We start from the raw sequence: 14,866 nt of genomic DNA on the forward strand, positions 1-14,866 counted from the left end.
TTTGCCCCTCCTATGCCCACTGAGCTCCCACTCATCCCTCAATGCCCAACTCAAATGTCACCTCCTCTCGGAAGCGTTCCCCACCCCCTCTATACCCAGGCTGAGGTGAGCTGGTGACACCCTCCCCTGGGCTCAACCAGAACACTTCCCATCATGTATTCCAAAGGCTTGTTTACTATCTGACTCTGGCCTGGCTGAGCTCCTTGAGGACAGAGCTCCACCTTATTTATTTTCGGCCCATAGAGAAAGGCTTGGAGAATGTGAGAAGGTGGAGGGAGGGAGGGAAAGAGAGAGGAAGAAGGAAGGGGGAAATGCAGGAAAGAAGAAAAGAAGGAAGGAAAGAATAAGTCAAGCAAGATATTGGGGGACAACTCATTCATTCATTCAATGATTACCTGTTGAGTTCGTACCAGGCACTGTTCTAGGCACTGAGGATACAATAATAACAAGCTGAAGTGAGTGGCAACTGAGTCTTAGCACTTCCAGGTGATTTTGGGGTGTGCATGCAAGTGTGTGCGTGCCTGCGTGCCTGTGTGCGTGCATGCCTGCGTGCCTGTGTCCGTGCGTGCCTGCGTGCGTGTGCGAGAGCACATGAACGAAAGCCCTTCCATCTGCAAGGGCCTGCTGCCGGGGCACCTGTCTTCCCTAGGGCCTAGTGCTTTTAGCATCTGGCCCCAGCTCCTGTTGCAGCCCGAAATAAGGCTGTGACCCATGGCAGGGTAGGGTCGCAACTCTTCAGCTGAGGCCAGAGCCAGCTGCGGGCACACACTGCTTAATGACCACCAACTGCCGACACAGACCCTGACCACTCACTCTCAGCTCCTGACAGAGGGATTGACCTTGAGGGCCTGACACTCCCACCTGCCCACTGTGGCCCCATCCTCTCAGGTACCGGGATCCCAGGGGACCTGTGGGGAGTAGACAGGGGAGCCAAGCCAATTCCCAGGGCACCTCCCCACAGACAATGGAAGGGCCGTGCAGAGGGTTGGGGGAGTATGGGACTCCTGGCGCCTGAGCCCTGGGTTAGGAAGAGAGGGCCTCTAAGCTCTAGGTTACTCTTTGTTAAATGGGGAAGGGGTGCCTAGGGTTAGAGGCGGGGGTAGGTAATGGTTCTGCTCAGGATGTCAGCATCTTTAGGCAATAAAGGGAAATACTTCCCTGTCTGTACAGTGAGGGGCCCTTCCCAGTGCCTGTGAGTCTCTGCAAGGGGTGAATTTATCAAGAATGTATCTGTGCACTGTGGGATCCTCAATGGTCACAGTCAGGGCACTCTCAGTCACTTCATGACTCTCACCTCAAATGTATGCAGACACACTCATGTTTGCATACGGTTAGAGGTTCACAGATACCCTGAAACCCACCCATGGATCCCCATGACCTAGCCCAACCTATTTATGTTACAGACAGGGAAACTGAGGCACAGAGCAGGAAAGCAACTTGCTCGCAGTCACAGAGGCAGTCAGGGGCCAGAACACACTGACCTGAGGCCAGGGGTTGGGATCGGGGGGTACAGATGAAGGTGGATTGTTTTAATGAAGGAGCTTAAAAATATCTGGAAGCAAAGAGGTGGGCACAGGGGTGGACAGCCATTTGGGAAGCTCAAGGTCTCTCTGCCTTCTCTCCTGGGGTAAGTTAGGGAATCTGGATTTGGGCCCGCCAGGGTTCTCTGGGGCTCTGGACCTTGTGTTATTTGTAAATCTCCTCCAAGATTCATGGAAAGAGCCAGGAGACACAAATTGGGGAATGGAAGAGGAGAAGGGAAGGAGAGAGGAGGAAGGACAGGGGGTGAGGGAGAGGAGGGTGCCCTGCAGGTTGGCCCAGGGTTGTGGAGGAACGGGAGGAGGTGAGATGGTCTTACAGCTTTATTGGACCTCTGTCCCCTTGAGTCTCCTCGGGGCCAAGTAAGGGGGAATAGCGGGGGAGGGCCAGCCCTGCAGGCCCTGCTGTGGCAGCCCAGCTCCCTCGCTCCCGGTAGTCCACAAGTCTGCTGCCTCTGACTTAAAGCTCCTACCTCTCATTCTCTGATCAGAGCTTTCCAGGGTCAGCAGCTGATGAGAATGCCTGAAACCCTCTCTCCCCTCAACGCTCCTCTCCTGTGTCCCTGGTACCACCAGCTCTCCTGATGGAGATTCTAGGCCTGGGAAGAGACCGCCCCCGAAGACAGAGTGCTTCCCTAGCAACATAGAAGCAGATTTATGTGACCAGGAGCACCACCCTAACCCTCCCTGGGCCTAGGTCTACTCCTCTGTACAGAGACCCCACTCTCTGGAGTGGGCTAAGGCTGGTGCAGGGCTGGAGTGGATGAAGCAGGGCGGTGGAGGAGGTTTGTGGAGGAAGACGGAGGGGGCGGGGGGAATGCAGCCTGGCTCATTTGCAGGAGTCTTTTCTCCACAGGATGATCCCCAAAGAGCAGAAGGAACATATGAGTGCCATGGGGGACCTCTCTGGACCAGGTAAGATGGGCCCAGCCTGTGCTTTCCTCAGGCGCCATCCCCTCTGGGTCCCAGACCTGGGCAAACAGGTGTGAGTTCCAGGCCAGTCCTGAGAGAGCACCCACAGAATCTGCCACCAGGGCTGGGAAGCTTACTGAGGTATTGGGAAGGGCCGCGTCCCTTAAATCCAGGAGCTATGGTTGAGTGCCCCAGACTGAGCTCTATCCCTGGTCCTAAAATGACCCTGGTCCTGGCCCCAAACTGAGGTAAGGACTCAATTGAGAGACCTCTGAGGGCTGTGGTCCCAGACCTCGCCCTATCTGTGGCCACAAGCTCCCCACACTTTACCCTTGTCTTTTGTAACTGTAAGGATCCCTGGGTGGCACAAACGGTTTGTGCTCCACTCCTAGCCTAATGGTTGGCGGTTTGAACCCGCCCACCAACGCCGTGGGAGAAAGGTCTGGTGATCTGCTTCCATGAAGATTACAACCAAGAAAACCCTACCGTAATATATGGGGTCGCCATGAGTCGGAACTGACTTGACATAAACGGGTTTGGGTTTTTTGGTTTTACCGTAACCGTGGGTTTCACCAAGGCCTCCAAGATGGCTCAGGACAGCCCAGCCTCAAGGCTAGAGATGAGGCATGGGGGGTGTGGGATAGAGCAGGCTACCCAATTTGACTCAAGCAATTTTACCTAAAAGCCTACTCATCTAATGACTAAATCATGCTAAAATTCATGTTTATCGATTCTACAAGACCTCTTCCGGAACTCTTGGGTTAATTTTGGAGTCTGTTAATTTGACCTACTTTAGAGCACTTGAAGTATTTTTAAAATTAATTCAGCTAAGTCGGAGTTCTCAAACTTTAGTATGAATCATAGTGACGTGGCAATGTTGGTTAAAAATACAGATTCCTGGCACCAACTCCCAGGGATCCTGATTCCGTGACCTGGAGTGGGGCCCATACATTTGCCTTTTAGACAAGTGCCCAGGTGATTCTGATGCAGGTGGACAGAGAACCCAGCTCTGGTAAACACTTCTGTTTTGACTCCGTCAGAGAGCTAAGAAGTACATAATCCTAATTTGTAACTTATCACTTTAACCTATTTTGTGCCTTCTTGCCTCCCTTTGTTCATGCCAAGTTTCTTGGTGACATATTGACGCTCTAGAGCCGGGCCTCAAATTCCCTTCTCTTATGTCTAATTAATTAATTACAGAACCAAAAATAATTGGAAAAAAAAAAAACCCAAGCCAGTTGCTGTCGAATATTGGCACACATCATTTATGCCTGACTTGAAGTATTTTTTTTTGAAGTATATCAATTGTTCATTATCGCTAGAGTATTAATTAAAAACTAATTTTGAAACTAGAATTGAAGAAAAAAAAAACCCTCAGCAAAACACAGCCATTGTAAAGTGATAAAACAAAAACACTCTCATTGTGCCCGTACGGTGTCAAGACACTGTGCTGAGCTTTTACATTTTACGTCATTTAATCCTCACGACAACCCTGTAAATTAAATATTTCATTGCTGCCATTTTGAAGCTGAGAAAACTGTGGCTCAGAGGGGGGCTGGGTGGTCAGACATCTGAGAGGTGGTACAGCGGAGATTTGACTCTAGATCCCTTTGTCTACAGAGCCACTTTTTTATTATATGGTTATAAAAATAATAATCCATTTTATTACAAATTTAGAGAAGACACACATGATGCCTTGAAAGAGAGGGTTCCTTGTAATGGAACCACCTGGAGATAACTGCTGTTAACATATTTGTATGAACCCTTCTTCTGTTCATATATAAGCTTATTTATATAAACATGTGTACTGTATGTTGTGTTCTTCAGCTTGGGTTGTTTTTCATTTAGCAGCATACCACAAACTTCTTTCCATCTTACCCAGACCCACTGCCATCAAGTCCATTCCAACTCCTAACAACCCTGTATGTTCCCAGTATGATTTATTTATCTCACCGCCTGCCCTCTCCCCACTCTCCCAGAGTGCTATTGTTTGGACAGATCAGAATATGTTTCATCAACCCAGTGGTGGTCATGAACGTTGAAATGCTTAGGAGTAGAGCCTATGGACTCTCGTCAAGTGACTTGTTGAGGGCGTGCTCTCAGGAGCAGGGAAGTGAGGGAAGCAGGATGGCCTGGGGAAACTGCTTAAACAAGGATGTGGTCCAGGTTCAGTATGACCTGCGAAAGGCTCTGGAGCAGGAATTGCACCACAGAATTCATTCTGCCTGAGGCAAGGGGACCATGGCAGCTTCCACGCCCCCAGGCAATTCTCTGCAGAAGGCGACAGCTGTGAACTCTTAGCTGCTGGTAAAGGGCATCTGGGCAGCAACGTCCGCTACAAGACTGGTACCCAGTTTCCATAATTTTTAAACCCACTGCAATAAACATCCTTGTATATATATATATATGTATATATATATATATGTATATATATATATATTATATCTATCTTTGGGTATGTTTATTTAACTTTTTCCCCACAAATGAATCCCTAGAAATGGAATTGCGTCAAACATGTTTTATCTATTGTTTTTCATTCTTTCCTCCATCCCTTCCTTTTTTTTAAAAATATTGAGTTCAGCTCATCTGGATAGTATTTGAGAATATGATGCAAGTGGGCCTTTTGTTTTTAGGTATAGTCTTTCATACCTTTAAGTAAAAAAAAAAACAAAAAACAAAAAAAAACCCCAGTGAAAACAATCTCTAGTCTTCCTTCTTCATATGTCCCGTAAGTAACCTGGTGCTGTGGAGTCAATTCTGGCTCATGACGACCCCGTGTGTTACACAGTAAAACTGCTCCATCGGGTTTTCTTGGCTGTCATCTTTATGGAAACAGATTGCCAGGCCTTTCTTCTGCAGTGCCCTTGGGTGGGTTAAAACTGCCAACCTCTAGCTTAGTAAACAAGTACAAACCATTTGCACTACTCAGGGAATAAGAGTCACTGCTAATATTTGGTATGTCTCCTTGCAGATTTTTCAATGCATGCACAAACACATACTTATTTTTTTTAATATACAAGTGGGATCTTACAATATATATTCTTCTGGACCTTTTTTTTTTTTTCCATTTAACCTACATACAGTGGCTATCCTTCTACTGGTAGTGTGTAGAAGGTGCCCGATACATGTTTGTTAAAGGAATGAAAAAAACCAACCTCTTTTTTTAAAAGACTGTTTAGTATTCCATTGTGTAGAGTCAGTCACAGCTCCTGAGTGAGCCCTCAGCACTGGCCAGTAACCACTCCCACTTCTCTCGTCCATTCACTCTCCTGTACTACCTCCTAGGTGACTCTGTCAACCCTTCTCCTCTCTCCTCAAACCTCCAGTACCTCCTTCCCCATCTTCGTTCTCAGCTAATAGCCTTGCTTCTTATTGCACTGAGAAAAATGAAGCAACCAAGGAACAACTTCTCCAAGCTCCCTCCGGGCTTGCACCTGTGCCCACATCCTCAGTTGTCCTTCCTGGTGTGTGTGAATGCTCCTTGCACCTGTCTGCAGCTCACCCTTCTGGTTGTGCCCTGGACACCCTCCTTTCCCCTCCCTCCTGCTAGAGGACATTCCTTCAGCAAGCCTTCCCTAGCTTCTGCATTGTCAAGTCTCCCATCAGCTTACAAACACGCTGTTATTTTTCCCTCTTAAAACAAAACAAAGGGAAATCCACTTGATTCCACAGCTGCCTCCAGCTGTGCTCCTTAGAGCACAAGTCCTCCAAGCAGTTGTCTGTACTTTTTACCATACTCTCCCTTTTTTTTTTTTTTTTAACCTTTCATTATAACAATTTCCAAACAAATACAAAAGTAGAAAGTACATGTCCCTAGGACACCCCCCTCCTTTTATTCCTGGGTCATTTCAAAGTGAATCCTAAAGAGCATGCCATTTCATCCCCCAAATATTTCAGAATGTTTCAAAAATCATAAGACATCATGCTAAGTGAAGTAACTGAGATGCAAAAGGGCAAGTATAGTATGACCCCACTTCTAGGAAATATCTAGAATAGGCAAATGAATAAAGTAGATTAGAGGTTACCAGGGGCTGGAGGAAGGAGAAATGTTGAGTTACTGCTTAATTGATAAGGTGCCTCTGGGTGGACTCAAACCTCCAACTTTTCGGTTAGCAGCTGAGCATATTAACTGTTTGCACTACCCAGGGATTCCATATATATTTTACCACAAATTAAAAAAAAATTATTGGAAAAAATAAGTAGGACTTTTCTTACATGACCACAAAGATATTAGTCCATTAAACAAAATTAACAATAATTAATACCATCGAGTAACCAATTCCATATTCAACTTTCTCTCATTTCTTTACAATGTCATTTTACAGTCAGTTTGTTTTAATCAGGATCCAAACTTTGTTCTTATTTGGTTGTTATGCTTCTTAACTCTCCTTTAATCCAAAACAACTCCCCAACCTTTTTTCCATGCCATTGACTTGTTGGAAGAAACCAGACCAGTTGTTCTGCAGAATGTGCCACCTGCTGGATTTGGCTCATTGCTTCATTGTGGTGTGGTTTAACTTATTCCTCTGTCCATTTTCTCTTGAACCTGTTCTAATTAGGCCTTCACACCCAAATGCTCCGTAGAAACTACTCCTGTGAAGATTACCAGTGACTCAATGTTGCTAAATATAATAATCGTCACTTTCCAGCCATCATATTACTCGACATGTCAGCAGCATTTGACTCCACTGACCACTCTGTCTTCCCAGAAAGATTTTCATCATTTGGTTTCCAGGACACTCTTTTGATTTCTCCCTACCTTACTGGGTGCAGGGCAGTTCTACTCAGTCCTACAGGGTCGCTATGAGTCGCAATCAACTCGACGGCACTGGGATTTTTTTTTTTTCTGGGTTACTGGGTGCACCTTCCCAGGCTCCTGGGCTGGTTCCCTGTCTCCTCCGTCTAAATGTTGGCAGCTGCAGGACTCGGTCTTTGGATTTCTTCTCTATTCTCATTCCCTTGGTGAACTCATCTAGGTTCCCAGCTTAAAATACCATTTATAAACTGCTGACGCCCACGTTTTTGTCTACAGGTCACTTCTTGTCCATAAACACCAGACTCATACATCCACCTCCCTCCTCAGCATCTCCACTTAGATGTCCACAAAGCTCCTCAAACCTAACATGCCTGACTTTGGAGACAGTGAGGGGAATGTGAATACTAGGTGAATGTGAATTTAATACTAGGTATTAAATAAACAAAAGTTTGTTCACTTGCAAAGGTGAAGATCATTAATTGAGAAAAGCAATTTACAAAACATGTATGATATGACATTATTTTGGCTAAAAACACGTATATGAATATATAGTTATAGAAAAAGATATGAAAGGATATATAATAAGGTGTGAATAGTGGCAATCTCTGGGTAGTGGAAAACAGTACTTTTCTTTTTCCTTACCTATATTTTTTTATATTTTCTAATTTTCTACAATGTACACAGATGCTTTTGTATGATAATAAAAGGCTATTCTAAAATGAAAATAACATGTCTAAAACAACTCCAGATCTTTCTCTAAACCTTCCCCCTCCCCCACCCCAGTCTTCCCTGTCTCAGTGAGTGGCTGCTCCACCCTTCCAGTGACACAGGCCAGGAACCTTGCAGTCATCCACGACTCCTCTCTTGCTCATGTCCCATACCCGTAGCTTGCTTTAAAAGAAGTCTAGAATCTGATCATTTCTCTCTACCTCCACTACGGTGGACAAAAAGCTGCACCAGAAATTCACGGGGATCAATACAAATGGCCACTAAACTTCTGAAACAGTGCTCAGTGTTGGTCAATATTAAACACATGTGAATTTCCTAAACTCTGAGGTGTCTTTTCTGCTTAACGAGTGGGCAAAGACTCCAAAGAATGATGATACCCAGTGTTGGCAAATATGGGGAGAAACAGACATTTTCACACACATGGTGCAGTGCTGTGAAGCAGTGCCTTACAGGCTGTGGCCTGGGGTGCCTTCCAGACTGGGTAGTAAGAGCCTGCTCTGGCTTCTCCTGGCAGTCCCTTCCTTGGACTTGGGCAAGAAGCTGAGTGTGCCCCAGGACCTGATGATGGAGGAGCTGTCGCTGCGCAACAACCGGGGCTCCCTCCTCTTCCAGAAGAGGCAACGCCGTGTGCAGAGGTTCATCTTTGAGCTTACAGCCAGCCAACGGGGGGTGAGCGGCCCCTCCTGGTGCTCATGGGGAAACTGATGCCCAGAGAGGGCCAGTGGTTAGCCTAAAGTCACATAGTGAGCGAGGTTGAGGACCTCTGGCCCCTGGTGAGTCCCTCAAGCTCTAGCTGTGACATTCTTATCAGATTGAGCCCCTGACTTGCTGTGTGGTCCTAGAAGTATTATCTCTGTAGGCATCTTTGCCCAGATATAAAACATAAAGTCGATTGGGCAGGTGATCTGTGGGTCAAGGGGCCCTGGCTCCTACAAAAAAGTGCTGAACGACCGTCACATGCTCTGGGCCGAATTTGCAACAAGCAGGATTTAGGTGAGGCTTGAGCTCAACCTAAGATGGAAAACACAAAATACCCTTTTCTTTTCTTCCCACTGGAAGAAGGAAGAGGCCACAGGACAGTCTAGTCTGTTGGCAGAGAAAGGTGGCAAGAATGTTTATTCCCAGGCCTCAGAAAGGCAACAGGCCGTCTCCAGTCCTTCTTATGAAGTCCAGGGCATTCCGCCCATCTGTTCCACTCAATTTCTGGGCTGAAGGGAGGGAAACTGAGAGGGGGGTGATGTGGCAGAATAAAAAAGATAACAAAACACCTATGTGCCTAACACTGCTAGCTAAGCACTTTCCATGTATCATCTCATTTAATGCTGTAGAACCCCATGAGGCAGATATTATCATCATCCCCATTTTATGGAGAAGGAACTGAGGCTTGCTTGCCCAGGGCCAATATTACAATAACTCTTAGCCTTTCTCTGTCACAGGTGCTGGGTTAGCTGGCTACACTATTAACTCTCCCCAAACCCCCACGAGATGGGCGCTAGGATTATGTTCATATTTTTTGGTGGAGACTCTGGCCCCTTGCTCCGCTGAGCCATGCTGTGGTTTATTTGCCGCCCCCCACCCCCATCCTGGCTGGAAGCGCCAAGGAGAAGGTGTTCAGAACAGGGACGATGAGCACAGACGAAGGCCCTGAGGGAGGGGGAGTTGAGGGGAAGCGGCCAGGGAGGCTCAGATAGGGTCGCCTGTGGCCTCTGAGCGCCCACTTCTGTGTCCAGGCTGTCAACGGTCCTGAGGGGCAGGAGAACTACCGTTCGGAGCTCCACATCTTTCCAGCCACGTCCGGGCCCCCCCAGGATGCCCGCCCCGCAACCGCCTCAGCGGAGCGCCCCCGCACCCCCAGCGCCCTGGCACCCGGTGAGTGGCCTCCCCGGGTCCTGGGACCAGGGCAGGCGGCCAGGACCATGGGTATCCTCCACTGTGGGGGCAGGAAGAGCGCCCAGAGAACATCTAGACCAAGCTATTGTCCGCAACACTGAAGCCCAGAGAGGCACAGTGACGCGCCCAAGGTCGCAGCGCGTAGAGTCCAGGCCAAGACTAGAACCTGCGTCTGGAACTGCTGGCTCCTCTGCCTTGGTCCTCCAGTTTCCTGGGATGGGAAAGGGTCTCCTTTGCTGGGCAACGTTGGTGTCACTTCCGCCACTCACCTCTTTTCTAGTTCTGGTCGTCCCTATTCTAACCAGGTCGGTGGGGTGGGCAGGAGTGGGGGCTGAGGGAGAAAGGAGCGGGGCGCCCGCTCCCGCCAGCCTCTGACGAGCCCTTCTCCTCCCGCAGGCTATTCAGAGCCCCTGAAGAGTGTCCCACCTGAGAAGTTCAACCACACAGCCATCCCCAAGGCTTACCGATGCCCCTGGGAGGAGTTCGTCAGCTACCGAGATTACCAAAGGGATGGGCGAAGTTACATCCCCAGCGCCTCTGAGTACCGCAATTTCAACAAGTAAGATGGGGTGGGCTCTCTGGTGCCCAGGTAGCCAATGCCAACCACAACAGTAGCCTGCATTTACTGCACACTTTCTGCATGCCAGGTTCTACCTGAGACACTATATACCTTTGTTCAGCTCTTGCTAGAACAGTGCCTCAGCACACAGTAGGTGCTCAATAAACGTACTTGAACTGAATGGACCAAGGTGCCACACATCTTGTTGGGTCCTTGCCACATCAGGGTAGGGTGGGTACTACAATTTTTCCTATCTTGCAGATGGAGAGACTCAGGCTCAGAAATATCAAACAACCTGCCCCAAATCACAAAGCAAGGACGCAGCAGCAGGGCTGGGAGTCAAGTCTGGGTTTGTCTGACTCCAGGGCCCAGTTTCTTGTTCTCCGTAACTGCTGTGTGCAGTCCCTCTGATGGACACCAGGTGCACATTCTTCCCTGGGTGGGGGCCCCAAATCTCATCAGTGCTAGGCCAGCCAGGTCTTCTCCTCACTTTCATCAATAGTTGGGAAGAGGCCTGTTGTTGTTGGATGCAGTCGAATCTATTCCAACTCACAGTGACCCTGTATTACAGAGTAGAACTGCCCCAGAGGGTTTCCTAGGCTGTAATCTTTATGGAAGCAGATTTCCAGGTATTTTCTCTTGCAGAGCGGCTAGGGGGTTTGAACTGCTGACCTTTCAGTTAGCAGCCAAGTGCTTAACAAGTGCTCCAGGAGGGCTCCTTTGGAAAAGGCCTAGAGGGTGGCTTTGGGGTTGCCCCAAAGTGGGGACTAACAGTGAAATGCTGGCCCCCTAAGATGAGAGCACAGAGGAGTGTCCTGTGCTGGTTTATAGCATGGACCCTCAATGTGGGCTCAAATGCAGACTCCGTGCCTGGCTGTGTGACCTTGGGTAAGTGACTTTACCTCTCGGAGCCTCTGTTTTCCCACCTGTACAGTGAGGCTATTATAGTACCTATTTTATGGGATTGTTATGAGGATGATATGAGAAGGCACAGGGAAAGTTTCTGGCCAGCACTAAGCTTTCAATAAACAATAGTTATTATTATTATTGGAGTCCCTGGGTGGTGCTCGACTACTAGATGAAAGGTTGGTAGTTTGAACCCATCTAGAGGAGCCTAGGAAAAAAGGCCTGGTGATCTGCTTCTGAAAGATCACAGCTTTGAAAGCCCTGTGGAGCACAGTACTACTCTGCAACACATAGGGCTGCCAAGAGTCAGAATCAACTTGACGGCAACTGGTAAAATTATTATTTTCAGGCTGAAATCATGGAAAAGCTACAAGGTAGAATTTGAAAGAGGTAAACTTAACATTCTGTCCTGGGGGACCTAAAACAAGTTATAGGAGTGAAGAGAGGGACTTGGCACTGCAGAAAGGCCTTGGGGTGGAGGATACATTTCAACTGCAATTGGCTTCCTTGGTCTGATGCTATTTCTGGAAATGTTCCTCTGGCTTGGGCTGCATTAAGTGAGGAGGAGGAGGAGGGTCCACAGAGAGGAGGCCCCAGTTCAGCTCTTCTGGCACCTGCTCAGACCACACATGGAGACTGTGTCTGTCTGACAGACAGACAGCTAGGCACCAGGAGCTGGCTAGGTCTGGAGACCACGCCACATGAGAAAGGGCTGAAGAAACTGGGAGTGGTCAGCCTTGAGAAGGAATGGCTCGGGAGGGATATGACTGCTCTCAGACAGCTGAAGAGCCGGGGAATGACTTATAGGAAGAATTGGGCCAACAGGCGCTGTGTGAGCCACGAGCCATGGCAGACCTTCTGGAGTTTCTGGCCAGGCAGGACTGACTTCTCACTTCTCCTGGGGCCCTCAGACCCCTCTACCTGGCTATCTAAACCCTCAGCAGACATTCAATCCTGGCAGGTAGCTTCCAGGCCAGCCAGCTCGGCCCAGCCCCCATCCAGCTCAAGCCTCAGGTGTGGTAGGCTGAGGCACATTACTACAAGTAGAAGGAGGGCCTAGGGAGGCCGGAGTCCAGTCCCCGTTTGGGACAAAAGGGGCAGCTAGTCTTAGAGAGGAAGAATGGCAATGTTGGTGGTCGAGCTCGGCTCAGACCCCAGTGTTTTGGGCTCCCAGTCAAGGGTGAACTTGAGGCCTGCTCAGCTTGGAAACTGCCCAGCCTGCTCTGGTGGGGCCTGCTGTTGCCGCCAAAGCTGGGGTGGTTCAGGCAGTAAACTTCCTGGCTGGACCCCAGGCCCTGGCCCAAGATTTTCTGCCCCAGGGGGAAGCACTTTCCTCTTCCCATGGTCCCAGACTGAGGGAAAACTCTGCATGTGGGGCTACTTTTTATTTTTCTTAAAAAAAAAAAAATTCTTTTTAAATCACATAAGAGTATTTTCTTAAAAAAAAAAAAAAAGACAATTACAGATAAAGCTAGGCCCCCTTTGTCCATTGTCCTCCATTCCTAGTTCTCTCCCCAAAGGTAGCACTGTTGTCAGGTTAACGTGTTTGTCTCCAGAACTTTTTGCATGGACAGCTACCTACCTGTAGAGGATATGGCTTTGTTTGTGTGTATGTATGTGTGTTTTAATACTTTGCATTTCATTCTGTAAGTTGCTTTTTTCACTCAGCATTACGTTTTTGAAATCTACCCTAGTTAATATGCATAGATCTAGTTCATGCCTTTTAAGCTGCTGTATAGTATTCTGCCGTGTGGCTACTCTGCATCTGTCTTGTCCATTCCTCTGCTGATGGACATGCGCATTGTTTCTAGTTCTTCGCCAACGCAGGACTCACACCTACCACCTTATGCATACGTGCACGTGCTTTCCTAAACTATAAGCCTGGAGGCGACAGGGCTTACGTATTTTCGGGTTCAAAAGGTCCGCCAAGGTGATTGTTGTCAGCTACCATCAGGTCAGCCCCCCAACTTATGGCGACCCCATGCACGACGAAATCAGACCATTGTTATCCATAAGGTTTTCACTGGCAGATTTTTAGAAGTAGATTGTTAAGTCTTTCTTCCTAGTTGATCTTAGTCTAGTTGCTCCACTGAAACCGGTTCAGCATCATAGCAACACACAAGCCTCTACTGACAGACCAGTGGTGGCTGGGCCTCAGGTGCATTGGCCAGGAATCGAACCCAGGTCACCTGCAGAGAAGGTGTGAATTCCACCACTGACCCGCCACTGCCCCTATCCTCTAAGCCAGCAGTACTAATTTACTCTCCAACTAGGACTATATAAGTGAAACTTTGCCCCTACCATCTCACCAACTTTGCTCTCTTCTCACATTATTTCATTTTGCCAGTCTTATGGATGAGAAATGGCATGCCTCTGTTGTCATTTTCATTTCCCTGATTCTCCATCCTCCTTCTACTCCGCCTCCTCTCTCCTGTCTGTGGGTGTATTGTTCTAAGGGGAGGTGATGAGAGGACGGAAAAACTCCACTTCCAACTCTGCTCCTTCTGGAGTTTACTTAAGGGGAGCCTAGAGTTTTAGAGTTTAGCTTAGGACAAGTCAGTTCTAGCTCTAAAATGACTATTCCTAAACAATAAACCACCCCTCTAGGGGAAGTCTCAGAAAAGGGCAGAGTGGGAGAACCCTGTCAAAAGTAGTACAAAACGTGCTGTATAGAAGGGGAAACTGAGGCCCAGAGAGAGACGGGGAGGGGGCCACACATAGTGGCCCACCCATCGCTGCTCTGCCATCCCTTTCTTGTACAGCCTACCCCTCCTGCCTCTCTTCTTTCCCCAGGACCCCGGTGCCATTTGGAGGACCCCTTGTTGGGGACACTGTTCCCAAGGCAGCCATGCCCTTTGTCCCAGAGCTCACCACTGGCTTGGAACTCCTCCGCCGCAGACCCAGTTTCAACAGAGTGGCCCAGGGCTGGGTCCGCCACCTCCCAGAATCCGAGGACCTGTAGCCCCAGCCTGAATCTTCAACTCCCCAGTCTTGGAGTTCGGGTAACACTTGGAGCCCAGGCTTGTGGACCGCACTTCACAGTTTACAAAGGGCCTTCACACACAAAGTCTTATTGCAAATCGCCTCGAAGGTCACAAAGTTCACTGGTCCCCCAAAGTGGCTATGCTTCAAAATCCCCTGAATGTTTTGAATGCAGATTCCTGGCCCACCCCAGACTGGCAGCCTCAGAATCTCCTGGTTAGGGCTTCTGTATCAGTAAGGGACTCTCCCACATGATTCCAGTGTAACTTGACCATGCCTTGTGCCATTAGGAGTCAAAACCACTGGTGGAATCCACCTCCATGCCCCCACTCCTCCCGCCCCATGCTCCAGCTTACGCCCCTTCAGTGACAGGGAGGTAATTGGCAGCCCATCTTTGCTGTTGTTGTGTGCCATTGAGTTGATTCAGATTCATAGCGACCCTATATGACAGAGTAGAACTGCCCTGTGGGGTTTCGTAGGCTGTAATGTTTATGGGAGCAGATCACCAGGTCTTTTCTCTTTCGGAGTGGCTGGACGGGTTCAGATAGCCAACTTTTTCGTTAGCAGCCAAGCAATTAACCATCGCACTTCCAG

The 14,866-nt window shown here is 48.5% G+C and overlaps 1 protein-coding gene across 1 annotated transcript; it reads left to right on the top strand.

Annotated features, from left to right (window-relative positions):
* The first annotated feature begins 536 nt into the window (after positions 1-536).
* MYOZ3 (myozenin 3) lies at positions 537-14,818 on the top strand. Its single transcript, XM_049858637.1, has 6 exons — positions 537-888; positions 2,395-2,453; positions 8,450-8,604; positions 9,666-9,804; positions 10,222-10,384; positions 14,084-14,818. Exons 2-6 carry the CDS (start codon positions 2,396-2,398, stop codon positions 14,250-14,252), a joined length of 684 nt encoding a protein of 227 aa, XP_049714594.1. The 5' UTR covers positions 537-888; position 2,395; the 3' UTR covers positions 14,253-14,818.
* The last annotated feature ends 48 nt before the right edge of the window (positions 14,819-14,866 follow it).

Source organism: Elephas maximus, chromosome 2 (assembly GCF_024166365.1).
Source record: "Elephas maximus indicus isolate mEleMax1 chromosome 2, mEleMax1 primary haplotype, whole genome shotgun sequence".
Lineage (NCBI taxonomy): Eukaryota > Metazoa > Chordata > Mammalia > Proboscidea > Elephantidae > Elephas > Elephas maximus.

Coding starts and splice junctions, on each gene's coding strand:
- MYOZ3 (XM_049858637.1), top strand. CDS start 2,396: ATGATCCCCAAAGAGCAGAAGGAACATATGAGTGCCATGGGGGACCTC. Junction 9,805..10,221: donor CCCCAGCGCCCTGGCACCCG/GTGAGTGGCCTC, acceptor CTCCTCCCGCAG/GCTATTCAGAGCCCCTGAAG. Junction 10,385..14,083: donor GAGTACCGCAATTTCAACAA/GTAAGATGGGGT, acceptor TTCTTTCCCCAG/GACCCCGGTGCCATTTGGAG.